At 62.3% G+C, this 27,965-nt stretch overlaps 1 protein-coding gene across 1 annotated transcript; it reads left to right on the top strand.

Moving 5' to 3' along the window:
* Positions 1-1,010: 1,010 nt before the first annotated feature.
* On the top strand, positions 1,011-27,965 carry B4GALNT4 (beta-1,4-N-acetyl-galactosaminyltransferase 4). The gene is made up of 20 exons (XM_074841803.1): positions 1,011-1,167; positions 13,714-13,829; positions 16,425-16,535; positions 16,778-16,873; positions 17,459-17,549; positions 17,903-18,003; positions 18,706-18,773; positions 19,222-19,300; positions 20,635-20,701; positions 22,206-22,349; positions 22,598-22,707; positions 23,022-23,122; positions 23,493-23,575; positions 24,285-25,551; positions 25,662-25,969; positions 26,207-26,360; positions 26,714-26,786; positions 26,869-27,022; positions 27,376-27,502; positions 27,724-27,965. The coding sequence occupies exons 1-20, from the start codon at positions 1,017-1,019 to the stop codon at positions 27,836-27,838; spliced, it is 3,516 nt and encodes a 1,171-aa protein (XP_074697904.1). The 5' UTR covers positions 1,011-1,016; the 3' UTR covers positions 27,839-27,965.

Below are 27,965 nucleotides of genomic sequence, written 5' to 3'. Positions count from 1 at the left end.
AAAACCAGCCTGTGGGTTGGTGAAATGAGTTGTGGCCGGTCTCTGCCTGGCTGAGCACCGTGGCCCCGAGGAGCAGCCCTGACGAGCGGCTCCTTCGAGGCGACTCTGGCCCGTAACCCGCCGGCAGCGAGGCCTGAGTCGCTGTCAGCGTAATTAAGTCTTATTGTTAATTACTGGTGGGTTTTGCACAGGGCAAGCTACCGCCCTCGCGCTTCCAGACGGCGCCGCCGGCAGAAGCGGCCTCAGCCCCCACCGGCTCCCTGTGCCCAGAGAGGGGGATCCCGGGGATCCCTGCACCCAGCGAGGGGCATCGGGGGGATCCTCGCACCAGTTTGGGGGTTCCCGCCTCCCGACCCCCCCTCGGACCGGTCCGGGCCCGCAGCCCCTGCCGCGGCCGCGGGGGAACGAACAATCCCCGCCGCGGGGGGGACAGGTCGGGGGGCGGCCCGCCGAGACCCGCGTCACCCGTCCCGCCGGCCCCGCCGGCCCCCCGCGGCACGGAGAGCCCTTCCCCTGCGCCCCGCCGCCGCCCCTCCTTCCCTCCCTCCCTCCGCGCAGGGGCAGGCCCGGGAACGGGGACACGCTCACGCCCCCCCCCGCGCCCCGCATGGGCTCGCCCGCGGCGCCGCGCGGGGATGCCGGCCCGTTGGCGTGGAGACGCGCGGCGCCTCCGCGGGCTCCTCCCCCGCGGGACGCCCATTGGCGGCGGGCCCGCGCTGGGCGCGTCGCGATTGGCGGGTGGCGCCGTCGCTCGGGCTGAGGGGGTGTGGTCTAACGCAGCACACCCCCCCCTCCCCTCCGCATCCCGCCGCGGCCCCGCTCATTCATTCCCCCACCCGCGGGTGCCGGCGCGACGGGGCGGCGGCGATGCACCGGGCGGGCGGGGGGCACCGCGCCGAGCCGCGCCGCCGCCCCGCGGCCCTCGCAGCCGGCCCGTAGCGAGCGGGCTGGGCGGGCGGGGGGCCCGATGGGCCGGGGCTAGGCCGGCGGCGGGGGGGGGCGATGCGGGGGGCAGGATGCCGCGGCTCCCGGTGAAGAAGCTCCGGAAGCAGCTGAAGCTGCTGCTGCTGCTGGTGCTGCTCACCTTCGCCGTCTGGTTCACCTACCTCCACATCAGCCTGGTGCGCCAGGGCCGCGCCCTGCGCCTCCCCTTCGCCTACGGCAGAGGTAACCGGGAGGGGGAGCGCGGGAGATACCCCCCCCCAAGCCGGGGTAGCAGCGGGGGGCACCCCCGATCCCCATCACCCCTCGGTGCGAGCCCTCGGTGGGGTTTGGGGTCCCCCCCAAAGGGTGGCGGGTGCCCGCCACCACGCCGGGTGTCCCGAGCATCCCCCCCCGCCCCTCCCCGGCTCCGCTCTGGCCCGGGGTGGCGGCAGCCCCCCCCCATCCCACCGGCGGCTGTCGGTCCTGCAGCGCCCGGGCGGGGTTGGGGAGAGCGGGACCCCACCGCGGGCACTGCGCCCCGGCCTCGCCCCTTCAGGGATCGGGGTGACCAGAGGAGACCCAGGAGGGACCCCAAACCGGTCGCGGGTTTTTTCCTTCCCCCCCCCGCCTCGAGCGGCTCCGTCCTCGTTTTTCCGCCGCCGCTCTGGCTGCGATGACAAAGAAGGCCATTTATAGCCACTCGTCGCCGCCTGGAAGGGCCAACCCAACCCTCCCATCCTTTCCCAACACTTTCTCAGCCCGTGCTTCTCTACCCGAAAAAAATCCTTCCTCCTCCAGCCCTCGGCTGACGCCCGAGGATGCCATCTGGGATGGCTAATCCGGAGGGGCAGGTGCTAGCCCTCGCCCTGCGATTTTGGCTTTGTGCTTAATCGCTCCTGGCTTTACCCTTGCAGACCTCGTTGGCCTGCTCGCGGGGGCATAAAACTACACGAAATATGTGCTGGGTGAAACTTGAGCTGTATAACATTTCTGGTCGGACTGAACTCGCCTAGCGGTTTTTGTCCTAAAAAAATGAGAAAGAATTGAGAGTTAGTGTGTATTTAGGCAAGAAATGGCTTTCCCGAGCGGGTCAGGGCAGTTCTGGAGGCCGGTGAAGCCTCTCAGCTGGCAAACCCAAAGTTTCCGACCATAGCAGCAGCATGATCCTGCAAATTTCTGGGCCTTACGGTGAAATCGGGATAATGCTAATAAGAGAAGCAGGAAATGAGGCTGCTTGTGCATCGCCTCAAAGGAGGGGTTATGGGGAGGCTGCGCCGCTTGTTTTCTTTTCTCCGCTGCAGGGTCATGCTTAATGGAAAAGCCACAAGTTACAGAAGTAACCGCCAGCGGCTGCCCCGCGTCCCCGCAATTATCCTGGTGTTAAGGAGGGCTCAGTCCTTCCTCTTTCGGGACCAGCAGCCTCGAGCGGGGGGGAGGTGGTGTGGGGTCACCGGCCCTGCGGCTGCCTGGCTGTGAACACCGCGGGTCGGGGTCCCTCCGGGCGTCGGGGCGCAGTGGTGCGAAGGTGGGATGAGGTTTCCCTACGGGGGGGGGTGCAGGGAGCGATGCCGGTGTGTTTTCGGGTGCTGAACGCGGTGGGTGCCTATTCCCGCTCTCCCCCACCGCCTCCCTACGTGCTCTGCATCCCAGCCGGCCCATCAGGGGGGCCGTGGGGTTTGCTGGAGCAGCGAGGGGATGCGCAGCCCCGGTCTGGGGAAAACCTGTGGCTGTGAGCCGGGGGGGGCGCTTTGGAGGAGAAGAGAGTCCGCGGGAGGGGGGAATAGAGGTGGGGATGGTGTGGGGGGATCGCAGCCTGGGAGGTGCCGGGCCAGCTCAGCGCTCCGGCAGCGTTTTCCACTGGTGCGGCGATGGGGTTTGGGTTTGCCCCGTGCCGTGGGGAGCATGGGGGTCTCCTCTGGCCCCGTGGGGTGTGGCAAGGTGGGTGCTTCCCCAGGGGAAGCTGGGTCTCGCCCGGGCTGGGTCGTGCCCCTCTCCGCTGTCCGGGACCAGACTCCAGGGAGATGCTGCCTCTTGCACTGGGATTTTCCAGTTGGTGCCTAAAGCCTGGGCGAGCGTGTAGCAAAGCTGGAGTTTTGGTCTTGCTGAGCCTTTTTGGAAGTGGGGTGATGGAGAGGGGTTGGGTGGAGGCTGAGGAAGGGGGTTCAGTCACCCTTGTCCTGCTGCTGCAACTCAGAGCCAGAGCGGGAGAGCCAGGGAGCTGGTTTAGTTGGAAAAATATTGAATGGAGTCAAAAAAAAAAAATCTGAGGGGGAAAAAAAAAGTCAAGAAAAAGCTTGGTGCGAGAGCTTGGGGGGAGAGGGAAGGGTTTGGGGCTGAGAGTGGGGAGAGCTGAAAGGCAGAGCTGTGCTGGAGGAGGGCTCTGGGGCAGCCCCCTCTACCCAGAGATGTTTTCCCCCTTCACCTCGCTGGCATTGAAGCTGCCTTCGTGCCACGCTGGGGGAAACGCTCCCTTCCCGTGTCCACGGGGGTCCTGCTGCTCATCTCCATCTCCCGGCTTTTGCAGGAGACACCCCCCAAGCCGGTGGGGGAGTGCGGCTGGTGGCGTGCGCTGCGTTCCCGACGGAAAGCAGCCGGTAGCTGATATCCCCCGGGCTTAGCGGGTGTCCCTGGGCTGGGGCGAGCGAGTGGGAGGGGAGGGTCACCGTGGCCTCCCGGCTGGCCCGTCTCCATCCTCCTCTCTGATCCTTGGGGTCTGCCGGTGGCTCTGGTGTGTGGGACAGGGGGGACACTTGTCCCTGGGGGGGCTGCAGGGCTCCTCAGCACCACCGCAGGGGGCTGTGCGCTGAAAGGTGTCTGAGATTTGGAGATTACTTTTTTCTGGCGGGGGGGGGCCACTGTGAGCCAGAACCTGTCTGCCTGCTGCTGAGGATGCTGCCCAGCTTGCCTCACCTGGCAGAAGTTGTATAAAAAAAAAAGGTTAATTACTCATTTAATGAAGTGTCGCCCAGCAGAGGTACCTTCTGGAGGCTGAAGGTGCAGGGCACGAGGCTTTCGGCAGCTTGGAGGGGTGTAGGGTGTGGGGGGACCAGGCCGAGTGGCGGCAGTGGGGTTGGCATGTGTTGGGGAGCACAGCAAAGGTGTGGGGGGATTATTTGGGGGGTACCTGTGTCCCCTCGGCCCAGCTGGTGTCACACACGGAGCTGGAGCATCCGGGGACTTGGCTGGGAGCTGTGCTGGTGCTGTGTCCCTGATAAAATACCCCCCCTTTCCTTATCTTCTACAAGTAGATAATTACCCTTCTCTGCCTAATTGAACACACAGATTCCTCATCTGAAATAATGAGGCCATTACGGTGTTCTCCCGGCTGGAAACCGCTCCGAGTCAATGGGGTGGAAACGCTGGCGTGCCAGGTGGAATGGAAAAAAAAGAAGAAAGAAAAGGAAGAAGGGGAAAAAAAATACAGTAAAAATCTGAAATGGCTCTTAGCAGGGGTGCGGGGCTGGTCCTGCTGCCCCAGCAGCCATCTCGCAGGGGCATTGGCGGCGCTGAACGGGCGGCGGTGCTGGGAGCAGGGTTTCGGGAGGGTTTGGTGGCTGGGGGAGCGCAGGACGCGTGCTGGAGGAGGCGAAAGCCGATTCACAGCTCAAGCAGAGCTGCCTGGGGAGGAAAACCCAGCCGGGTTGTTGACACCCGCGGGGCGCGGCGCTGCCTGGGTCTGGCTGTGCGCGTCCTCGTGAGCTTCACCTGGCGTGCGGGAGTGGGGGGCACCCCTCTGCGTGTCCCAGGGGGCTCCCCAAAATGCTCTGAGGCAGAAGCGGGGATGGGTTGGGTGCTCTTTGGCTCAGCCCATTGCTGCCCGCAGAGCCTTGTCCCTCCCTGGGGACTGTCCTTCGGGGTCTCGTGCAGGGGGAGGAGGAGGAGGGCGAAGGTTTGGGATGATGCGCAGGCGCGTTTCCCGTGAACTGCAGGGGATCACACGTCTCTCTGGGACAGGGCGGTTGTGATGTAGCCTTTGATTTTAATTGGGAGGCTGAAACGCTGCAAACCACGGTGGGTTTCGTTCCTTTTGTCAGGGACACCGGGAGCAGGTAGGGAAGAGGATGAGAAGGAGCCCTTTGAAGAGGAAGGGCAGAAGGGTTAGCGAGGAGGCTGGGGGCTGCTTTTCTTTCTCGGCATCGCCCCGCTCTCCTACCCCTGCTAGAAAAGGCTGCTTTCCCTGGATGGACACCCCCTCTGCATGGGGTCCCGGTGCTGGGGAAGGCTGGTCCCATCTCCGCTGCCCAACAGGGAGGTTTGGGGCAGGGGGGATAGGCTGATTTTGGTGTCACTGGGGCTGTTTCTCCAGGCGGGAGCCCTGCAACCCCTGTCTTCCCTGCCGGGCTGTGGCCCAGTTTGCCCTGGGCTCCTTGCCCTGCTCCTCTCAGGTGCCCCACTCCCCTGAATTGGCTCTTTGTCACCGCGCCGGACCTGCCAAGAGCGAGCCGGATGGAAAAGGAGGCGGATGGACGGAAGGACAAGTGAGCCCTGTCCTTTGGCTGGGGGGGCTGGGGGCATCTCGGGGCTTTTTGGCAGGTGATGGGGGAGAAGTATGGGAAAAATTTGGCACGTGCCTATTTTGGGTTGTTCAGAGGCAAAAATTTGGCTATTCACAGTCACGACTGGATTTGAACCACCCTGAGGCAGCACCTCTCCCCTGGCTGTGACCCCCCCGCCCTTGGCATTGGGGGTGTGGTCCCCCAAAAATGTCCCTTGAAGCCAAGGGAGGTGGGGAATTGCAGGGCTTGATAGTGAAGTGAAAACAGATGGGTTATGCCGGGGTAATTTATCCTTAACTCTGCCCTCCTGCTGCTGGGTGCTGCAGCTCTGCTCGCTGCTGGTTTGGGGGGGCTGGGGGCTGGCTGTGATGCACCCTGGCGCTGAGAGGGGGCAGGAGCCTGGGCCTGATCCTGTCTCTGCTCTGACCGTCTGTCTGGGGGTCGTGGTGGGCTGGAGTGACCATGTGGGGACCCTGTGGTGCTGGAGCCGGTCCTCTTGCCCACATTGACCAGTAAGGCAGAGCGTGGGGGGAGCCTGGCTCTGCCCCCCTGCCTGGGGAAAAGGGCTTCATAACCCTGACCCTGGGTCCTGCTCCCTCTGCCCGAAATACTCCCAGGAGGGAGCAGCAGCAGGGGTGTAGCTTTATTTCTGAGGATGCTTCGCCCTTTGCTTTGCCCTCCTGGGAGCTGCCTGGTCCCTCCCCAGGGAAGGGACATTGCGGGCGCGTTTCTTGCTCTGGAGCCCGGGCAGAGGGGCTGGTTCCAGCACATGCGTGTGTCTTTGCAGGGAGGGGGCAGCAGGTCCCGCTGGACCTCGGTGGCGGCGGGAGAAGAGAGCAAAGCCCTTCATCTCTCCTCAGCCATGGGGGATCTTCCAAGTCCTGGCAGCTTAAGTCCTTTTTAAAGCATAAAAAAAAAAGACATAAAACAACCCGATAAAAAAATATTCTCCATCCCCTTTAATGTGGGCATTTGCTGTCAGTTAATTTCCTGCGCTGTTTTCCTCCCCTTGGGGCTTCCTTTGAAGTCTCCTTTAACTGCAGAGCTGTTGAGGCTCCGGGGTCACCGGTCACTGCCTCAGTGTCTGGGAAAAAGGCAGATCCCTATGGAAGGGGCCTCTGGGAAGCCTGGGGGGACCAAGCCAGGTCCCTCAGCTCTGCAGGATTTCTCTACCGGCCTTGTGGTCTCCGTGAGTGACATGCGTCCCGGCCGCTGCCATCGCTCTCGGCTTCCTCTGGCCCGGAGGTGACAGCTGCGAGGGCCGGGGCAGGGATTTTTTTTATTAGGAAAGCTCTCTGCTCCGAAGGCGTAGCCGCTGTATGTCTGGAGATGCTCGGGGAGGGTGAAATGTTTTCCACGCCCCATGGTAGAGGCTTTTCCCAAGCACAAGGAGCTCTTGGTGTTGGTGTTTGGGGAGCTTTGTCCTTCCCCTCCATCCCCTCCCCGAACCACGGCCGGTGTCTCCAGAGCTGCAGTTTGGGAGGGGGTGAGCAGCTGCCCTGAGGTATCAGTGGGTGGTTGCCTTGGCAATGGCAGGATGGGGGGGATTTCGGCTGTTGAGGAGATGGGGGGAGCCGAGTGCTGACCGGCAGGAGTGAGATGTGCAGGAGGATTTGGGGGGTGAGGGTAATCAGGAGCGGATGGTCTCTGCAAAGGGGTAGAGCTCAGCCGAATTCGCTGCCAAATTGAAGAGAAGGGAAAGGTTAAAAGCACCCGGGGCCGGTGGAGGTGAACCAGATGTTGGCTGGAACGGGTTGGAAAGCTGGCAGGTGAACTGATGAACCCCATGGGCTGTCTGCGGGGCGAGGTGGAGGCTGAAATATGTTCAGGGTGGAATGAATTCTGCCCGATTCCCGGCATGTCGCGGGCTGTGAGTAACCTCCTCCGGAGGCTGCGGCCCAGGAAGCGAAACCTTCAGGCTGCGAGCGGGTGCGGAATGAAACGATGCTGGAGCAGCTGGGGACCGGAGGCTGATGGATGCACCGTGGGGTGTGAGATGGGGGAAATGGGGGAGATCTGGGCCCCTCTCAAGCAGCAGCTCACGCCTCTCTTCTCTGGCGCCTGGCTTGGAGGCTGTGTCTGTGCTGGAGAGCGCTGGGCTGTTGGTAATTAAACCGGTGGGTTTAATAAAAACGCCGACACTGCCACCTTTGCTGCAGCTGTGTCTGGGTTTAAATGTCACCTGGCGTCACGTTGCTGCTCATTCTGCTCCCTGAGTCTTATCACGGCAGGTTCAGCCCTTGGGGGGTTGAGCCTTGGCGGGGGGTGGGCTCGCTTTTGTGCCCTGTTCTGGGAGGATGCGCCGGGGCGTGGGGTGTGGAGCGGTCCTGTGTGGCCGGAGGGATGCTGCCGCTCGTGTTGCAGGAGACAGCAGGAGCATTCGCAGCTCTCTGGGGTCCGAGGATGGGCACGAGCAGCCTGGGGAGGGCACTTCTCCTTCCTGCGGGCTCCTGCGGAGGTGGCACCCCCTGGGCATTACTCTGCCCCTGATCCTGACCTGCTTTGTGGTTTGGGACTAACTGAAGATGGGCACAGGAGGAGAGGTCAGCCTGAGCTGCCCCAGTCCTCGCCCTGGGAAGGTGTCGGGATTGGGCTGTTCTCCTTTTCTGTTCCCTGAACCTGCGGCAGGTGCTCGGGATGGTCCCCCCGGAGCTGCTCACCCTCTTCCCGCATCCCCGGCACGTCTTCCAGCTCGAGTCGCTGCCTTCATCCCTCTTTCACTGTCATCCTCCCAACACGGGCTTGGTGTTCCCCTTCAGCACGGTCATAGCTGCACGTGCCACCATGAGTGAGGCCCCGGCCCTTCTCTTTCCACCACCATGCTTTTCCCAAAGGGCTGCTTTTTTTCTCCCACTTTCTTTGTGGGCTCGTTGGTTTGGTAGCATTTGAGTTCTCTTTTTCCATGGAGAGGGAGGGGATGGATGTGATGGTCTGGATGGGCAAGGGTTGCTTTACTTGGAGTGTTTCCCAGCTGTGCAGACAGGCTCAGAGTAGCTGGACTGGGTGCTGGAGAAGCTTTGTCCCTCTCCCATTCCTCTGGGTTTGGAGAGCTCAGAAGCATCCAGCAGGAGCTCAGAGATGAGGAGCAGCCTCGCTTGGGTGGAGGATGTCAGCTCTGACTTAGGGTACTCAGCGTGCCTGAAACCTGGTCCTCAGCATCCTGACCGTTGTCCCGGTGTTTCCAGCCCGTCCCTGAGCGTTTCCCTGTGGCACGGAGCTGCAGGGCATCCATCCCATCCCAGCTCCTCCCTGGCCTTTCCTCTTGGGTTTGTATCCTCCGAGGAAGGCGTGGTAGCAGCATGTGCCCATGAAGGTCCCTCAGCAATCTCCTGTCTTGGTCCCAAGTTTTCCCGCAGCAGCTGGCAGTGGGAATTAAGGGAATTAACACAGGCCTTGGGTTTTCCAGCCTCTGAAGGCTTTGCCTGATCTTTTTGAGCATCAGGGCTGGCTGCTCGGGCAGGCTCCTTCCCCACGCCGAGCAGGGAGAGCCACCCTGCGCCTGGGGCCAGTGCTCAGCCCATGCCTCACCCATCACCTGGGCTCAGGGGTGTGCTGGGGGCAGTGCTGCGGTGCTGAGCAGAGCAGCAAATCCTAGGATGGTGTTTCTGTGAGTAGTAAAACCCAGCTCTGGTTTAGAGGACAGGGCTTGGCGTTGGTGGGGATGCCCCAAGCTCCAGTCGGGTTTCTCCTGGCTGTTCCCGGTGTGTGGATGGTGGTGCTGCTTCCCAGCTCATCTTTTTCCCCAGGGGTAGGGATCCAGGTTAAGATGCAGCTCTGAACACACCTGGAGGGTTTTGGCAACCTGTTGCAGCCCAGTCCACTGGTGCTGCAGGGATGGACGGTGGTGAGGCAGCTTGCAGCTGGGCTGGTGGCAGCTCCGGTTTTGCTTTGGCATCTCCCAGCCAGTGCGGATTTTGCTGCAGGAATGGGAAGACGGGAGAGCAGATGGGCACCCCGGGGGGGATTTCTTGGAGCGCTGAGCTAAACCCAGCCGTCTCCTTTTCCATTGCTCTGGCCACGGTATGCTCCTTGGGGTAGCTGGTGGGGAACCGTAGGCCACTGTCACCAGCGTGCCCCTGTGGCACGGGGCTGTGCCGCACCGAGGGGGAGGCTGGCTAAGGCCGAGGCGACATGGGGCCTGGCAAACCAAACCATGGCTCCTGGGAGACCCCATGGGGCACTTCCAAATTGCAGCTTAAATATTGTGGGGTTTTTTTTTTTTTAGGACAAGATTTTGGGGGTTTGAGCTCAGACATGATTTTTTTGTGTGAATATCATAATTTTTTCAGTCCTCCCCAGTTCTGGCCAGCTCACCTGTGTCTTTATTGGGGCTGGGAGCTTTGCAGGCAGCTGGGCTTGGGCAGGGAGGTGTGGGGCAGGCAGGGGATGGGCAGCAGAGGGTTATATTTCAGCGGGACACGGCTCCATGTGTCTGCTCTGGAGCGTCAGTTTGGTAGGAAGGGGGTTGGAAATAGTACAGGGACCATGCCTCGAATCTCACCCAGCGATGTGCTTGGGAACTCGGGGCTGGGGTTGTTTCTCCTCTCACTGGCTGGACCCAGGCACTTGGTGCCCTTTGGGGTCTCTTTTGAGAGGGAAAAGAGAGACGAAGGGTCCCAAGGGTCTGGTGCTGCTGCTGGAGGCTTCTCCAGGGGAAGGATTCTCACCCCTGAAGCCCCCGGGGCTCAGCATCGCTCACCAGGACACGTGGGGTCGGACTCTAACTGCACACTCGTGCTGGATGGGAGGATGCTGTGAGGTCCTGGGCGGTGCTGCCGCCTCCTCCAGCACCCTCCCCACCGCCGAGCCAACGCTCTCTGTCCCTGCAGAGTCCTCGTCTGCTGCTCGGGGGTTTTCATCCTCATATGGGCACCTCTGGGATGGGGAGCTGAGCCGTGGCCATACCTGGAGCCAGGCAGAGTGCGCCGAGGCGTTGCCCGACCACCGTCCCATCCCGGCAGTTCCTCTCCAGTGGCTCCATCCGTGGGTGCCTGATAGCCAGCCCAGCCCAGCCCACCCCACATCTCCCCGGGGAGCTGCTGGAGCTCACTGGGGCTGAGCATCCAGCTGGAGGGCAGGAGCTGGGGATTTTGGGAATCCCAGCCCTGATCCTTTTGCGGACGCTCCCGTGAGCTTCCCCGCTCCGTGCCGAGGCAGCTCGGCTTGCTGGGCCCACACTGGGTTTACCCCTGGTCTGGGTATGGGGTGAGAGCGGAGCGAGCTTGCAGCGAGCAGCTGTGGAGGGGAGGCTCCTTAGGAGCAATTAGGAGATGCGGGAGGAAGCGTAAGTGAGGGGCATCTCTAACCACGTTGGAGGGTTTGGAAAGGGTCCAGAAAGCTGCAGGAGAAATCCCGGCTCCGACGCCCAAGCGAAGAAAGGGGCTGTGTTCAGGGCGAGTGAGCTGCGTGCCGTCAGCCGAGGGCAAGGCGGGGGGGCAGGAGTCTGCTGTGTGAAAGGCCCCTCTGTGCTTCCCGGCAGAGGGGGAGGCTGCACGGGGGAGTTTCTGTGGCTGTGATAACGGGGAGACTCTTCTCTCCAGGGGAGGCATTGCCCGGGTCTCTGCACTGGGCGATGGGGTCGGAACTTGTTCCCTTGCACCCCCAGCCTCATCCTGAGGACCACTCCTGGCCCTGACTCGCTGGCTGGAGGCTGCTGGGACTCAGACATTCATGGGATGGCACCTCCGGCCCCCTCCTTGCGCTGCTCTGGAAGCGTTAGCGTCGCTCCCGTGCTCGCTGGGCGAAGAGCTCTGAGTGCCTCCCTGCCAGCATCCCCCAAGGAACACCGGCCCCCGAGCGAGCAGGTCCCTTGCTCATCCTCCAGACTTTCCCCCATCCTCTCACCTCTGCTTCCCACCTTTGTGCGGCTCTTTCTGACCCTTGAAAGAGGGAAAGAGGCAGGTGAGCGGAATTACTGGGTGCGGCAGCGCTGGCTGTGCATCCTGGGGGTGCTGGGGGAGCTGCCGGACTGGGTACGGCCCACGGCCGGTGCCAGAGAGTGCAGGGAGGATGTGCAGGAGGAAACTGAGCCAGGGGGGATGACGACTGAAACCCTTCTTCCTCCCTGCACTGCTTTCTCCCTTTTTCTCTCCTGCCACCCTCTCTTGCAGCGGTGAGGTTCAGACCAAAGGGGCTCCATTTTCTGGGGGGGAGCAAAGTGATGCTCGTTGGCACAAGGTGCTGGCCTTGCCCTCCCCTTATCAAGGGCCACATTTATTTCCACTTACCACCCAGGCTGCTGAGCTGTTGGGTGTTTGGCTAAGGCTGCCCTTGCCTTTCCTATCCGATATTTAAATTACAGGGGAATAAACATCAGCACAGAAGCCTGGGAGCCTTTTTCCGGGGCTTTGCTGGTGCTTTCGCTCCTCCCAGGATGCAGGTGCCTCTCGGGGCGAGCACTTGCCTCCCCGCCAAGAAGAGAGAGGGTTTTGCTGAAGGCACACGGGTTTTGAGCCTCGGTATTACTTAAACCCTGTCAGAGCAGCGGTGGCATTTAGTTTAGATGCAAACCAGGGTAGGGAGCACAAGCCCTGTCCTGCTCCTTTATGGTGGCTTGAGCTTGAGCAGGTCCTTGGTGAGGATGGAGCTGGGGGCTGGGACTGGGGAGCGGGCCGGGGGCTCATGGCTTTGGGACAGAGCCTGCGCAGCCTCGCTGAGGGGAGCATGTGGCTTTTTCCCCCCTTTGCTCCAGTTTATATCACGTAACCTCGCTCCAGTTTACCCAGGGCCTTGTAGCAGGGACCCAAACCCGGGTGGGGCACCCAGAGGTAAATAAGGGCTGAGCGAGGAGGGGTGACCACTTTTGTTACCCCCTGCGGTGTGGCCTGGGCTGCTGCTGGCTCAGTTTGCTGGCCGGGACGCAGGGCTTGGCAGCGGGGGGTTAGTCCATCCAGGGGCCAGGACTTGCAGCGTGTCCCCCCCACCTTGGCAGGTGCCTTGGGAGCATTTAACTCCTCCTCATGGCTGTGATTCATCCACAGGTCAGCGTCGGCGGGGGGGGGGCACGGAATAACACCGACCCCTGCCTCCGTGACGGAGCAGCGGCATCCGCGGCCTTGGTGTAGCGAGGATAGGTTTGATTATGACCGCCCGTGCTGGCAGGAGCATCCCTGGGAGGGATGGGGAGCGCTGGCCCTGGCACCGCTCCTCCCTGCCGTGCTCCCCATTGCTCTCCTCGGGCCGCGGGATGAAGATGGGCGAGGGGAGGAGGGTGGCTGGAGGGAGGCAGCGAGCTGCCAGGAGAGAGCCGGAGCTGCCAGGGGCCGAAGAATGGCTGAGAGCAGAAGAAGGGGCTTTAGAGCTTAATTTCCTGTCCCTGCGGTGGGGGTGGGAGTTGTGCTGCCATCTCCAAGGAGATGCCGGCTGCGTGGCCGCTGGAATACTAATGGCGTGGGAGGGGGGAGCTCCGGGGGCACCCCGAGCTGCGGTGGGGACTCACAGGTGGCGGCGGTGGCTCTTAGACACCCGCCTCTTCCAGCGTTGCGCTGGGCTTCCCCGATGCCCGTTTGAAACGCTGAGCTGGCAGCGACGGCCGAACCGCCAACTCCCACCGTCCCATCGGGTTTTGGGGCGCCTGTCTAAAAAGTTTGGAGGCAGAGAAAGGGGATGTGCCCTCCCCGGAATAACTAATACATTTTCCAAGTCTGCGCTGTTCTTTTGGGGGAAGTCGGTTATTTTGATGCTGGGAAGCGGGGGCAGTTTAAAATAAACCTGTTCGTGCAGCCCGAGGAAGATGGGTGTGAGCTGCAGAGGGGAGACCGTAGGTTGGGGGTAATTAGTGCAGCACACGGTAACGACATTGCCCATGATGGGGCTGTTGGTGAGGGATTCGTGATGGTGCCTTTAGCAAGGTGTTGGGGGGTGGGAAGATGTGTTTGGGGAGAATATGTTCGGGGGGGCTCGGAGCCAGTGTGCTCTGGGCAGAGCTGTGGGATGCCCCAGGAGAGCTGGAGGGGGGTAGAGGAGCCGGGCTGTGTCCCCCCAGCTGGATGGGGAGCAGGATCCCACGGGAGCTTATCCTGGCCGTGTCTTACATAAAGGGCCGCGAGCTGGGCTGCGGGGGGTGTAATTAAACCTGGCGCTGATGAGCTGCTGCAGGCTGCTTAGTACAGATGTAAGGAGGGGATTCGCAGCCAGAGCCCCTTGCTGCCATCCCCTGTGTCCCTCCCTGCTGGCAGCGCCAGCCCTTCCCCGTGCCAGGGTGAGGGGGTGTCCCCAAAAGAGGGGTGGTGTTGGGACGGGGAGGACGTGGCAGGTAGCTGTGGTCTCACTCCTTTTCCTGCTCCCCTCGCAGATGGCGAGAGGCTGGGGGAGGTGACCGATCCCGTCAGGCGGCCGGCGGTGGCCCGGGCATCGGCGCGGCGGAGGAAAGCCGAGGAGTCCAGTGAGAGCCGTGAGGAGGAGCTGATGGTAATGAGAGCCGAGCGCGGGCGGGTGGGAAGGGCCCTGTGCAGGTCACTGCTCCGAGTCCCCTCCCAGCACCAGGCCTGGTCCTGCTGAGCAGACCCAAGGATGGAGAGGGCTCAACCTCTCCCTTCTGCTCAGCCACCCTCGTGGTGGCTAAACAAAATCCCAGATATCATGCTGAAACTTTTAGTGTTGTGCCTCTTGCCCCGTCGCTGTGCTCCTCTGAGAGGGGCCTGGCATTGTCTTCCCTGCTCCTCTGTCACGGAGCTGTCTCAGCGATAAGGTCCCGTTTTGCTGGGCAAAGCCACCTCTGTGTCCTCATGCCAACCTCTGTCTGTCTGGCCTGCCCTGGAGAGCCCCAAACTGGACCCAGTGTGCCCCAGGTGGGGGCTCCAAGCAGAAGCTGGAGAGAGAATCTCTCCTTGCCAAGACACTTGGCATCATAGCCACGAGGACACCCTGTTGTCACTGAGCCCTCATTCCACACCCTGCTGTCCCCCGTTCAACGTGTTGTCACCATGAGGCTTTGGAGCAGGGCAGGCGGGTGCCGGGGGTAGGAAGCCGTGGGGTGTCCCCTGCCCGTTCCAGCAGCGGGTCACTGCCAAACTGCTGCATGGCCCTGTGGCAGCGCCTTGCTGTCAGGGTGGGCATTGCTTGGGCTGTTCCCCAGCCCCGGTACTTGGAGTGTGGGTGTTTGTGTCTGGAGAAGGGGAGAAGCACTGAGTCCCTGTGCCGGAGCCCCCTCGGCGCCCATCTTGTCATGCCTCGCCCTGCCCCTTGTCTTTTGTGGCTTCTGCACATCTGCAGCACCCCCGGCTCTGCAATTAAAAGGCCAGTTTGTCCTCACCTTCAGCAAATAACCCACCCCCCCGTTCCCAGCTGCGGGGAGCTGGGCTGTGAATAGTCTCCTCTGTTGGGGCGGGCGGGGGAAAAGTTCACTCCAGTTTGAAAGCAAACAGCCCGGCTCAGAAGGACTTCGCAAACCGGAGCGAAAAAACACTGCTTCAAAAAAGGAGACAGAAAACTTTCCTCCTGGTGAGCTCCCACCCGCGGATCTCGTTGGCACAGCTGGTCCTTTCTCTCTGGGGAAGGGCAGGGTGCCGGTGGCTCGTCCCCTCCACCTGTTGCACCCGTGGGATGGAGACTCGTCCCAGTCCCTCTCGGCGGAGCGACAGAGGCTCTTCCAGGTGCTGGGGTGGAGAGGCACGTGCTGGGAAGGACAGCGGGCGTCAGACTTGGCAGCAATCAGGCCGTGAGAAATAGGGATGGGGAGAGGCTGGCGGGGGACGGGCGAGAAGGGACAACCCCCGCGCTGATCTCTCCCAGCTCCTCGTTTATAAGGGACAGACGGACAAAGGAGGAAAACGAGGTGCTTGGAGAAAGCCCGTGCTGGTGCTGGGTGAGGACGGCAGGAACAGCATCTCGGCTTTCCCCGGGAGGAGGGTGAATCCTTCCAACAAGCATGGCACAATTATGCCACCTCCCTAATAAGGTCTTTCGAGGGCACCGCTCCCCTACTCTGCGATGCTAATGAGTTCATTTAGGCAAAGTTTGCTAATTGTTTCTTTGGTGCTGTGCATCCTAACAGGCTGCGCTTTGTTGATGCTGTGGCTCTCGCCTGGCCCCGGAGCCGGGCTCCGTGCTCGGAGGGTCGGCTCTGCTCTTCAGGGGTGCCATGGTCCTTCCCTGCCGTGGGGGGCGATGGCGGGGACTTCCTCTGAGAGAGGTGGCAGGGACATCCGTGTCCCCTTGGCCCCATCCCTGGAGAGGATGGGTGCTGAGTGTGACCATGGGCTGTGACACCAGCCAGGGCCCCGCATGACAGGCGCAGCTTCCCATCGCCCCGGGGAAGGATGGGGTGGCAGCTCAGCAGTCACTTTGGAGAGGGCTGGCGGCTCTTCCTGCCCCACGTGCTGGCTGGTCCCTTGTGCCTCCTCCACCCGCGCGCCTGGGGACGTGATGGCAGCCTTGGGGCAATGCCCAGGGGTGGCACGGGCCCGCTCCGCTCTGCCTACGGGTGCCAATGTGGAGGAAGAGGGAGATGCTCTGGGCTCCAGGAGTGCCCGGCTCTTCCTTGCCACCCATCGTCTTTTCAGCAAGCTGGGGGCAGGTGAACGCTCACCTAATCTCTCTAAATTGCGGGAGACGAGCGATTGGATTAATCTAATCCCCTTCAAAGGAAGAGAGGGAGTGGGGGAACATCCCTCTTCCTCTGCCCAGGAGCGGACATAGAGATTGCTTCTGCTTTTTTGGAGATGGAGCCCAAAAGAATCCACTTCCAGTAGCCCATCAGACCAGTTGAACATTTTGGATGAACAGAAAACTCACTGTTTTGGAGAAGTTTCTCTCTTCAGCAGAGGAAGGGAAATTAGTTTAGCTGGAACATTTTGAAACTGCTCCCCAGGACACCTTGCCAATATTCTTCTGCCTCCTGCTCCCCTGCTTTCCTTTGCCATTAGCCTTGAAAGCTTTTGTCTTGGTTTGGCAATGCTTGACATCCAAAATGAGACGTTTAGATCTAGGGAGACCTCCTGCAAGCGCAGCTGGGCTGGCCCCGATCCCCCCATCTCTCCTCTCTCCCTCGTGCTTCCCTGGCAGAACGATGGGCAGGACTTGGACGGGTGGTTTTCCAGAGGCCAACGCTCCAGCCGAGCCACCACGCAGCCCAAGCTCAACCTGACCAAGCAGGCTTTGCCCTGGAACGAGCAGGTGGGTGGCAGGAAGCAGCACGGGGAGGGTGGAGGAGGAGGTGGCCCAGCCCTGCTCTGGGGAGCCCGCAGCCCACATCCCTGTAGTGTGCCAGGCTCCAAAGCCACCTCCAGCTGTTCTGCCCGCTCCACCAGCCGTCCTGGGGCCAACGTGCCCGTGTTTCACCTGCCCTCACACTGTCCTGGGGGGGCGAGGGGGGACACGAGGAGGACACCTGCTCATCGCCCTCTCTCATCCCACAGTACAAAGGGAAGGCAAACTTGCACGTCTTCGAAGACTGGTGCGGAGGGGCCGTGAGGCACCTGAGGAAGAACCTCCATTTTCCACTCTTTCCCCACGTGAGTCCCAGCCTGATGGTGGTGGGTCAGAGGGAGGGTCTGCTCGTCCCTCTCTGGGTGCTGCTGGATCTCCACTGGCTGTGGGCTTGGTCCTCAAGACTTTGCCTGCAAGCTTTTTCACAGAATCCCAGAATTATTGCGGTTGGAAAAGCCCTTGAAGATCATCCAGTCCAACCATGAACCTCACCCTGACCGTTCTCAACTCCACCAGACCCCTCAGTGCTGGGTCAACCCCACTCTTAAACACCTTCAGGGATGGGGACTCCACCCCTGCCCTGGGCAGCCCATTCCAACGCCCAACAACCCCTTCTGCAAAGAAATACTTCCTGAGAGCCAGTCTGACCCTGCCCTGGCGCAGCTTGAGGCTATTCCCTCTTGTTTTTGGTTTGGTTTGGGGCAGGAAATGCCCAGCAGAGCAGGGATGGATGGAGAGGTGGGTGGTGATGGGCCCTCTGTGTCCCCTCTGGTGCCAGGGGCACGGGACCCTGGGACAACAAGGAGGAGGTGGGCTGGGGGATTTTGGTGCCAGGCATGAGCCTGGGCACGAACTGCTCATGCCTCTACATCTGTGTCTCTCCTCTGCAGACCCGCACCACGGTGAAGAAGCTGGCTGTGTCACCCAAGTGGAAGAACTACGGGCTGAGGATTTTTGGCTACATCCACCCCTTCAAGGATGGTGAGTGATGGAGCCTGGCCTCTTCTCCCCCTGCAGCAATGTGGAGAAGCTGCCTCCTTCCCCCTGCTTGGGCCACCCGAGGACAGGAGGGCAATTAGGGACAGTCCCCAAACCCCTGGCTCCCAGGGAGGAGGGTGCTTCTGGAGCCAAGACCCTTTTTCCTGGTTGCTTCGGAGGGAGGCGAAGCCCCACTCCCATCCAGGGCAGAGCCAGGATGCAGGGTCTGGGGTGGCCCCATCACCTCTGCCCATCCACCCCTGTTTCCCCACCTCACAACGGCGCACCGGGGCTGGGCCCGCGCCACCGGCGCTGCTGCGTCCCGCTGCAGTGACCTTCTCCTTTGCTCTCCGCAGGGGATTTCCAGTTTTCTGTGGCATCAGATGACAACTCGGAGTTCTGGCTCAGCTCTGACGACAGTCCCTCCAACTCCCGGCTGGCTGCGTTCGTGGGCAAGGTACGAGCCCTCGTCCTCCGCCCTTTGCCTTTCCCGCCCCAGGGATGCTCCGGGCTGCCTCGCTCCCTGCTCGCAGCATGCCGATAACCATCCCGAGTGCCTTCTGGGGATCCCTGGTGCTCAATTAACGATGTTTCAGACCTGTGCGTGCTCTTCAGCCACCACAAGTTCTACCTCTGCTGCAGGGGAGCGTGCGGGGTCTGTGTGTGTCTTTGCCAGAGGCAACTTTCCTGCTGCTTTGCCCCCATGGGAGATGCTGGGCTACTTCGGCCCAGTGCCATCTCTGCCCCTGGCCAGGCCTGGTTTGGCTTCTGAAGGACCGTCTGCCCCTTGGTCCCATCCTAGTTGTAGCTACCAAAGACCAGCTTATGTCCCAGAATAGGAGATTTAACACTTACTCCTGGATTTCCCTGGCGTTAACCCCTATAATGGGAAACCATCATCGCAGCCGTGCATTTCTGGGATCGCAGTGTTGTTGGCCAGTGACAAGTTCTTGTGGCAGGAGTGCCACCAGCTGGGGACAAGCAGCCCTGGGGTGGAGCTCCTGGGATGTCCTCCTGCCTGAAGAGCCTTTCTGCAGCCCGGCGTAGTGCCCGATGGAGGTGGAGGAGAGATCCCACGGCCTGGTGGGGTCTGGTCCTTGGGCCTGCTTCACCCCCACTGTCCCTGGTGCTCACACACGCCCCTTCTTCCTTCCCCCAGCTGGGCACCGAGTGGACGGCGCCGGGAGAGTTCACCAAATTCAGCTCACAAGTCTCCAAGCCCCTCCGGTAAGCGTGTCCTTGCTCTTGCTGCCCATCCCAGGTGGCTGGAGGCAGGAGACAGAGCTGCTGGCTGCACGCTGGCTCTGGCCAGCTCCTCCTCCCCGGCCATGCTCTCTGCCCAAGCGGCACGTGGGGTCTGGGCGCGACAGGAGCTCAGACAAATGTGCCCCTGGTCCATGGCTTGAAGGTGTTGGGGGCCGCAGCCACCTCTGCAGAGGATGAGGTGGGAACGGGGGATCCCCCTGATCTCACGAAGCTTCTCAGCAATGGGGGGGGAGCAGGTGCCCACCCCGCGCTGCCCGTCTCCCTGCCCTGGGAAGGGTTAGCCACAGGGGAGCAAGAAAGAGAGGGTGTCCCGAGACGACTCCTCTGGCATGGGGGCTCCCATGGCCCCGGCAGCGGCAGCAGTTGGCTCAGCAATGATTTCTAACCGGCTTCCTCCCCTCCTGTGCAGCCTCATGTCCTCCAGACGCTACTACTTCGAGCTGCTCCACAAACAAGACGACCGAGGTTCAGACCACGTGGAAGTTGGCGTGAGTAAATGTCCCCACCCCGGGCTCCTTTCAAGGCTTGGCCTGTCAAGAGCCGACGCCGGGGCTTTTCCCAGTGCGCGTTAAAACGCTTTATCCTGGAGCAAAGCCATGATTTCTGGCTGCCGGTGGCTCCGTCTGCAGCGGGGACGAGCCAGTGTCACTGCGATGGAGCCGGGGCTCATCTCCAACGGCAGCCCGCCTGGCCGGCTCGCGTCCCAGGGTTGGTGCTGGGAGAGGTGGCCGGGGTGATGGAGTGGGGCCCTTTCTCCTTTTCCCGCTTCGAGATACCAGGAATTTCAAATCTGAACTTGCCTGCCTTGGCTGCACAGCCCTGGCAAAGCCTGGAGTGTGTGTGTCAGGAGCTCGGGCTGTCTCTGGGAGGGGAAGGTGTTGGCTCGTTAGCAAAGGTTTCCTTTCTCCCAAGCAGTCATTAATCACTGGAGTCGAACTTGTGCCAGCAAGGCTTCAGGGAGGCTGACAACACCCCTTCCTCGCTGGCGCTCTCCTCCCCCTCGCTCAGCCTCGCCCTCCCAGGGCTCCATCTCCTCCATCCCGATAAGATCTGCATTTCTGCTGTGAAAAACAAATAGAGGGGGGCAGACATTTTTTTTGCTGGAGGGAGGGAAGCCTGTCAGATGTTCATAAAGAAACAGCAACAACAAAAAAGCAGGACCCTGATGCGTCTCTCCCTGTGGGTATTTAAGGGCTTGTCCGGACAAAGGCTCGAGATGTGCTTTTAAAGTGCTCATGGTTGGTTGGGCGCTGCACCCCTGCCCGTGAGGGCAAACTGCTGCTAACGGCTGTTCACCGGGGGGAGAGGGGGGTTGTAGGGCTCCGTGCGCCTCGGCTTTGGCTCAGGCCCTCGAGGGGTGCCGTGGCCACCCTGCGCTGTTCCCCGAGGTTGGAGGGGGGTGTGTGGAGAAGCTGCCCCATGCCCCGGTGTCACCCCTGCCCTGCACGGCCGCCCCGCGGCTGAGCTGCCTCCCATGACGCTGCCAATGCAGGGCTGGGGCTGGGGCTGTCCCGGGAGCATCCTGGTGCTGAGAGGGGAGCGCCGGTGGGAGCCTCCCCCTCTCCCACCACACAGCGAGTGCCTGCTAATCCTCGACGGCCTCGCGTGAGAGCAGGAGATGGGCCTGGGTCTCTGCTGGGGCAGGATTAATCCTCTCCCTTGTTTCCCTCCCGCAGGGTTGGGGCTGGGATCAGTGCAGAGAAGTTTCTGGGAGCTGAGGACCGGGACGACCCGTCCGAGGGTGCCTGGGGTTGGGCAGCTGCATCTTGAACCCCTGCCACCCTCCCACTCAATCTCCATCTCCTTTTATCTTTTTTTCCAGTGGCGAGTTTTCCTCCCCAGCTTGAAGTTCGAAGTGATCGACTCCTCCTACATCTCTCTGTACACAGGTAAGGGCCTCGCGTGCCTGCGGGCTGCTGCAGCGAGGGGGCTGTACGTGTTGGTGCAGCCGGGGAGAGACAGCACCAGAGCCTGGGAAATCAGATCCTGGGGGAAGGTCTCAGCCTCTCAAACCCCCCTAGAGCTTCTGTTGGCTGTAGGGAAGGAGGCGAGGGGCTGCAGGGGTAGGGGCGATTCCGGGAGAGTGCTGCGACCTTCTTAAAAACGGGCTGCGGAGGTGACGCCACGGAATCGCGGCGCTCTGGGTGCTCCGGCCTCGTCCCTGCTAATGAGATCACAGAGGTTCTGGCCTGGCCCTGAGTTACGAAGAGCTGTTGTGTAAGCAGGGATGGATGGTGCAAGGTTTAATTAAATCTATAGATCTTCTGCTTCCTGCCCCTTTCCTGGCAGCGAGAAAGGGCTTGATACATGGGTCCTGCCCCGGTGCTTGATGCGCTGGAGGGCTGGTTATCAAACATGCCCTGGAAGGTGTCAATGAGGCGGGAGGGATAGGCAGCAGCCAGGGATCAACAGGGAGAAGAGGGATGGAGGGGTATTGCTGGTATCGATGCAGGTGCCCGTGAGATGGATGACGTGCAAATAAATTCCACCCCCAACTGCTATCCATCATTGCCGGCTCTTTCTGCTTCACTTTCCTGCTCCCTGGCTCCCCTGGACCCTGGCAGCAGCCCTGGGGCGAAGCCATGTCCCTTGTGGGGAGCCCATCCCTGCCGCCTGGGAGACGCCGGCCACGTGCAGAGCATCCTCCTTCCTTTCCTTTCTCTGGGCTTTGCCGGGGGTTGCGGCCCAACCTCTGCAGCTGCGTGGAGGTGTTTGGGGAGCCCTTCTCTGCCACAAGCAAGAGAATCTGGGGCTTGGGAAGGGGGTTCCTGCTCGCTTCAGGATCTGCCTGCTTCCCCGCAGCTCTGCAGCAGGCAGGGCTCCCTGGAGAGGGAGGGAGCACCCTTGGGTGCTCAGAGCAGGCAGCTCCAAGCATGGCCAAGGTGACCAGAGCGAGGTGACCTCCCTCGGGGAGGTCTGGGGGCTGGTTGATAGCCAAGGACGACACGCCACCCTCGCCCTGAATAGGAGGCAAAACCAGCTCACGTTGCATTTACCTGCACCTCTTCGGGGACAAACATTCACGGTTTAATTCCTGTGTCCTTGGGAGTTAAAGCCCTGGAGCGTTCCCACCCCTTGTCTTTGGTGAGTGATGCTGTAATGGGAGCTGGGGCTGCCTGGCTGAGATCAGCTGTACCCTTGTCCTCATTAGCTGATGGCAATGATCATTAGACCGATTAGTCATGGGGGTCTGCAAGTGTGTGAGAGGGCGGGCGGAGCTGGCTTTGCCCTCGTGCAAACACATCGGCTTCCCTTGTTCCCCTGGGAGCAGGAAGAATCCACAATCTGAGCCCTCTTGGTGGGAGAGACAGAGAGGTTGGGAGGTGCCACCTTGGAGGATGCTCCTGGGACAGGAGGCCCGCGGGGTTCAGCCCTTGTCCTGGCCTTCTGCAGATGAGTCGTCCCTGAAGATGAACCACGTGGAGCACATCCCGCAGACCTTGGCCAGCCACAGCGGGAGCTACCTCTGGGAGGCACAGCGGGATGAGCACGGGGCTGACATGCTGAAGTCTGACCCCAGGGACACCTTCTTCCTCAGTAAGTGGCTGGGACCGGGCCCTCGCGCATCTCTGTGGGGTTTTGGGGGAGGCAGAAGGCAGGACCTGGCTCCCACGGGCACCCAGCGCATCCCTCCTGCCTTCTGCCCATCTCCTGGCTGGAGGGAATCTCTGCTGGGGTCTGTGGGGCGACAAGGTGGGGTGGTTTGGCTACAAACTATAAGATGGGTTGAGCTACAGGGGTGGCGGGGCACGGCCTGGGGCTGAGCTGCGGCTGCTTCTCCTCAGCGCCTGCGATCGAGGCCTCACGAGTGGAGAATGTGCTGGTGCCCTGTGCCTACAGCCCTACCTACGTGGTGAAGGACTTTCCCATCGCCCGCTACCAGGGCCTGCAATTCGTAAGTGTCCCCGGGATGGGGACAGGGCCACACTCCCTTGGGAGACGCGGCCAAGCCGAACGCTTTGCCCTCACCCCGGGGCAGGGATGGTTACACCTGGTTCAAATCCAGGAGAAAACATCCCTTGATGGAGCATCAGCCTGAGCTTCCCCATCATGACCTGAAAAGATTTGGGTTAAAAGCCCTGCGGGGTGTTTGGGGGTCACCTTGCTGTTGAGGGCCTTGGGTCCAGGGCTTCTAGCCCCGCCAGCCCGTACTTCCTCGGAGCAAGCCCGCTCTGTGCCGTGGTGACAGCGGTGTGGTCGTCTCCCCAGGTCTACCTCTCGTTTGTGTACCCCAATGACTTCACACGCCTCACTCACATGGAGACGGAGAACAAGTGCTTCTACAGAGAGTCCCCCCTCTACCTGGAGAAGTAAGTGTTGGGGGGCCGGTGTTCGGGGGTGGCACATGGAGGGGGCTGATGTCAACAGGGTGCTCCAAGAGCTGGAGGAGCGGTGCTGAGATGGGGCACCCTCAGCTGTGTGTCCCCCGAGCTCCGTCCCTTGTGGAAGGGCCACCTCCAGGACAGCTCTTTTCCCATCTCTCTGGCAGCGGTAGCCTGAGGGCTGGCAGCGCTCCCAGATTTTGGGAATCCTGGCTCCCTTCGGAGCCAGGCTGCGCCCGGGTGCCCGCGCCGTGGCCAGGGACGTTCCTGCGCCAGCTCGCATGTGCACGAGCATGTCCCCTCGCGCACCCATCCCTCCCGTATCTCCAGGACCTCATCTTCCCTCTCCATCTCCCAGGTTTGGTTTTTATAAGTACATGAAGATGGATGAAGAGGAGGAGGATCCGCGCCAGCGAGCGTTTCTCTTTCTCAACCCAGACAGTGAGTCACCGCTGCCCGCTGGCGGCTCTTTGGGCGTCTCTCGTCATCGTGGCATGGGGATGAGCACCCCGTGTCCTCCCATGCCAGCCCAGCCCCTCGCAGATGCGGCTCCGGGATGCCTCTGGCAGCGCCGGGGGGCTCGAGCAGGGCAGGGCTGCATGGAGCAGCTTGCTCAGAGCAGTCCCGCGCGCTCCGTGGGCGCCCATCCTGCTTGGCTCCGCCACAGAGCGCTGCGGGATGCTGGGGTTGGGATTCACCCTCCCTGCTTCTTGAGCACCTGTATCTCCCGGGTTGGCTTGGTCAGGGGGCAGCAGGATGCGGCTGAACGCAGCGTGGAGTTGGGGGGCTGTCCACGGCGTCGGGGGATGCTCCCAGGGATGCGCAGGAGCTGGTTGTGTGGCGCCTGCCTTGCTGTCGCCTCGCAGCCTGGCAGAGCCCTGGCAGGCTGGGCTTGCTCCCGGATGCAATATGAGTGGTGCCGAGATGCGGCCAAGGTTTGGGGGGGTTAACGGGCAGAGCCTGAGCTGCCAGCCCCACTGAGCATCGCTCAGTGCCCGCCAGCTCCCGGGCCCCCTCGCCCAGAGGCCTCTCACAGGTTCATCTCTTGCTGCAGACAAGCTTTGCCCCCTCGCCTTGGGCCAGCACACTGCAGGGGCTTTGCCCAGCGGCTGGGACCCTTGGGGTGTTTATCTCTGCCTTTACTCCCTAGACTTCCTCGAGGATGAGGAGGAGGAGGAAGGAGTGGACAGCCCTGAGCCCACAGACCCACCTCCCGAAGTCAAGGAGAAGAGCTTCGGGCCGGTACCCGGAGCCAGAGGGAAAGAGACCCCGCCGGTCACTGGGGATTATGGAGACGACCTGGACTATTACAGCTTTCGCCGCAAGCAGGGCCAGGCCCGGGAGGAAGCGGGCACGCCTGGGCAGCCGGGAGGACAGGGCACGTCTCACCGGGCCAGCGCCAGCCCAGCGGCTGCCCTCCAGGACCTCCGTGGGGAGGAAGACGCGGGCCCTGTGCCAGAGCAGGTCCGTGGGCGGGTGCTCAGTTGGTTACCCCAGGATCCTGGCGAGGGTGAGGAGGATGAGCTGGGGTTGCTGGTGACTTCGAAGCACGCTGGGGCCCTGAGCCTCCAACCCCACCTCTCCGTTCCCATCTTTGGCGGCAAAGCCAGAACGCCGGGTCCCAGCAAGGCTGCAGCACCCAGGGAGGAGAAGAAGCCCCGGAAAGCCCAGGAGAAGGTTTACGTGACCAGGCTGCAGCCAGGGAAGCGCAAAGCCCCGGCACAGGAGCCGGCCTTCCCCGGCATCTTCCTTTACCCAAAGCCTCTGAAGAAAGTCCACCTGCGCTCCAGGACCCCTCAGAAGTACCCCATGGCCTCCAGCAAGCTCCGTGCCGTCCCTGGCCGCCGCAGCCCCTGGCTCCTGAGCAACCTCTCCAAGGAGAAGGATGCTGCCAGGCGGAAGAGTGCCCGTACGGGTGGCAGGAGGTGGGAACGGCCGCCCAAGCTGGGCACTGAGCGGAGGGCGCTGCCCAGCCTCCTCGCCCTGGGGACTGAAGGGCTCTTCAGCAGGGAGACCCACGAGGACACGACTCCTGCCCCAGGCAGGACAGCGGCCACCGCTGCTTACAACTCCTCTGAGGTGGCCCGCTCGGAGGGGCCGCGGGTGACATCCTTTCTGAAGATGTCAGAGACAACGGCGTCCCAGCGGGAGGAGGGAAAGGGCCAGGAGGAAGAGGAGGAGGAGGAAGAAGAGGTGTCAGACTACAGCTACGAGACCGGGGAGCTGCAGCAGAGCTGGCTGGAGGACTCCATCAACTGGCAGAGGACGTTCAGCGTCAGCTCGGTGGACTTCGAGCTCCTGCGCTCCGACTGGAACGATCTGCGCTGCAACGTGTCGGGCAACCTGCAGCTGAGTGAGAGCGAGGTCGTCGACGTGGTGGCACAGTACATGGAGAAGCTCAACGAGAAGAACGGAGGGTAGGGAGGGAGCGGGGTGCGGGCAGGGGGTGCCTTCACCCGGCCCCAGGGAGCAGGGGAGCTGTAGGGAGCAGAGCTGGTGTGTTCGAGTGCTTCTCCTTTCCCTGTAGCATCTACACCCTCCTGAGGATCGTCAATGTGGAGAAGCGTCGGGACACGGCGCGGGGGAATCGCTACCTGCTGGAGCTGGAGCTGGCGGAGCGGGGCCAGCGGACGGTGCGGCTCTCCGAGTACGTCTACGTCCTCCTGCACCAGGGCAAGCAGGATGACAGTGCTGAGGCCAACCCCGACGGGCCGGCTCCGGGGGCCACCGAGCCCCAGCCGAGCACCTGGAGCATCCTCTATGGGAAACCCGTCCTGTGCCGGCCGCTGCGGCTCAGCTGGAAGCAGGACGTCATGGTGCACTTCGTGGTGCCCGGTAGGTGACGGCAGGACGTGACTCCCTGGGGTCTCCGCTGCTCCCTCCGCCCTCAGCATCCTCCGGCAGGAGGAAGGCAACCCCTTTGCGTGCTCTGAGCTGGCCCAAGGGGGTTATCGCTTCTTGTGAGCTGCTGAGGTGGTCACGTCTCCTCAGAAGGGGTGTTGATTGGAGAGGGGGGTGCTCTCGGGGCCCCCTGTGGCGAGCCTGAGGGATGTTTGTGGCTGTGTCTGGCAGTGAAGAACCAAGCCCGCTGGGTACAGCAGTTCATCTCGGACATGGCCCGCCTCTACGGGGCTACGAAGGACACCAACTTCAACGTCATCCTGGTGGACTTCGACAGCGACGACATGGATGTTGAGAAAGCCCTGCAGGATGCCCGACTGCCCCGGTAACCCCCCGTGCGAGCTCCGGGTCCCACCCCGCTCCCCAGAGGCTGCGGGGGGCTCTGTGGGGCTGCTCCTAGTGGGACAGGCTGTCGTGGTGCTGCTCACATGACCCACGCTCCTTCCCCAGCCCAGCCCGGGTCTCTGCCTCGCTGCCCCTTGCCTCCTCCTTTTTAGGGGTTTAAACTTGTTTTCCATGCAAAGGAGTTGGGGATGCAGGGACCTCCTCTCTGCAGGGGGACCCTTGGCATGAGTTGTCGGCACCTGAGAGTCCCCTCTCCTCGCTGATGGTCCCTGTCCCGCTCGTGGCCGTGTCCCTTTCGGTCACCAGCCCTAACCCCCCATCCTCTGTCCTCAGCTACCAGTACCTGCGGCGCACGGGGAACTTTGAGCGCTCGGCCGGGCTGCAGGCTGGCGTGGACACAGTCGAGGTGAGCCGGGGAACAGAACCAGCTCTCGCCTCCGTGCAACTTTTTGCCCTGATCTTCCCCCTTGTCTGTCCCCCTCCCGCAGGATGGGCACAGCATCGTCTTCCTCTGCGACCTGCACATCCATTTCCCCCCCAATATCCTGGACAGCATCCGGAAGCACTGCGTGGAGGGGAAGCTGGCCTATGCGCCCATCGTCATGAGGCTGAGCTGCGGCAGCTCCCCGCGGGAGCCCAACGGTGAGCGCCCTCCCCTCCCCTCCGCCTGGAAAATGTCCCCCACCTGCCCGGAGGCAGCCACCGTGCTGGGTTGTGGTGGGATGCTTGGGGAGGATGGGTTGGTTTTGCTGCGGAAAGGTGGGATTCAAGCCCAGGGGAGCTTGAGGCACGCTGGGTGCGATGCTCCCCAAAAACGGGCTGTCACCCGGTGCATCCCCACAGTGGCAGTGACAGGGACAGACCCGGGAGGGGGGGAAGAGGGGCTGGGATGGGGCATTTCTGTGGTTTCCAGGCAGCAGGGAGAGCGCAGAGGTGACGGCCTGGGGATTTGGGGTCCCCCCACACCCCTCGCCTCATTGCTGTCCCCCCTCCAGGCTACTGGGAGGTGAATGGCTTCGGCCTCTTCGGCATCTACAAGTCGGACTTTGACCGCGTGGGAGGGATGAACACGGAGGAGTTCAGAGACCGCTGGGGCGGGGAGGACTGGGAGCTCCTGGACAGGTGAGACAGGGGGTCCTGACAGCCCCCCATCCCCGGCAGGGCTGGCCACGCTGACTTGGGTGCATCCCCCCAGGGAAAAGCACTCTCCCCTCCACCGGGCTGGCTCAAGGCTGGGGCGATGTGGTGGCAAGGGGGCAAAGCCTCCCTTTGGTGGGGGGCCGCATCCACCCGCCCCGTCCCCCCTCACCTGAGCGTCTGTCCGTCCGTCCATCTGGCTGCAGGGTCCTTCAGAGCGGGCTGGAGGTGGAGCGCTTGCGTCTCAGGAACTTTTACCATTACTACCACTCCAAGCGCGGCATGTGGAACGCCCGCAGCAAGAAGCCACCCAAGGACTAGCAGCACCCCCAGCCTGGCCCGAAGCCCCCGACCCCCCTGCGCCCGCCGGAGGCAGGTCACCACCGGCCCCCGCTGCGCCCTGGCCTCCACCGACACGCCTCGGTGCCGGCACGGAGGTCACCCGTAA

The sequence above is a fragment of the Strix aluco genome, chromosome 16 (assembly GCF_031877795.1).
Source record: "Strix aluco isolate bStrAlu1 chromosome 16, bStrAlu1.hap1, whole genome shotgun sequence".
Classification (NCBI taxonomy): domain Eukaryota; kingdom Metazoa; phylum Chordata; class Aves; order Strigiformes; family Strigidae; genus Strix; species Strix aluco.
Note: the sequence above shows the minus strand (reverse complement) of the source record. Positions and strands in the feature narration are given on the sequence as shown.

What these genes read in the sequence shown, in the direction of transcription:
- B4GALNT4 (XM_074841803.1), top strand. Translation starts at nt 1,017, where the DNA reads ATGCCGCGGCTCCCGGTGAAGAAGCTCCGGAAGCAGCTGAAGCTGCTG. An exon ending in TCTCTTTCTCAACCCAGACA is followed by an intron (nt 23,576 to 24,284) that starts GTGAGTCACCGC and finishes TTTACTCCCTAG; the next exon opens with ACTTCCTCGAGGATGAGGAG. An exon ending in CTCCCCGCGGGAGCCCAACG is followed by an intron (nt 27,023 to 27,375) that starts GTGAGCGCCCTC and finishes TCCCCCCTCCAG; the next exon opens with GCTACTGGGAGGTGAATGGC.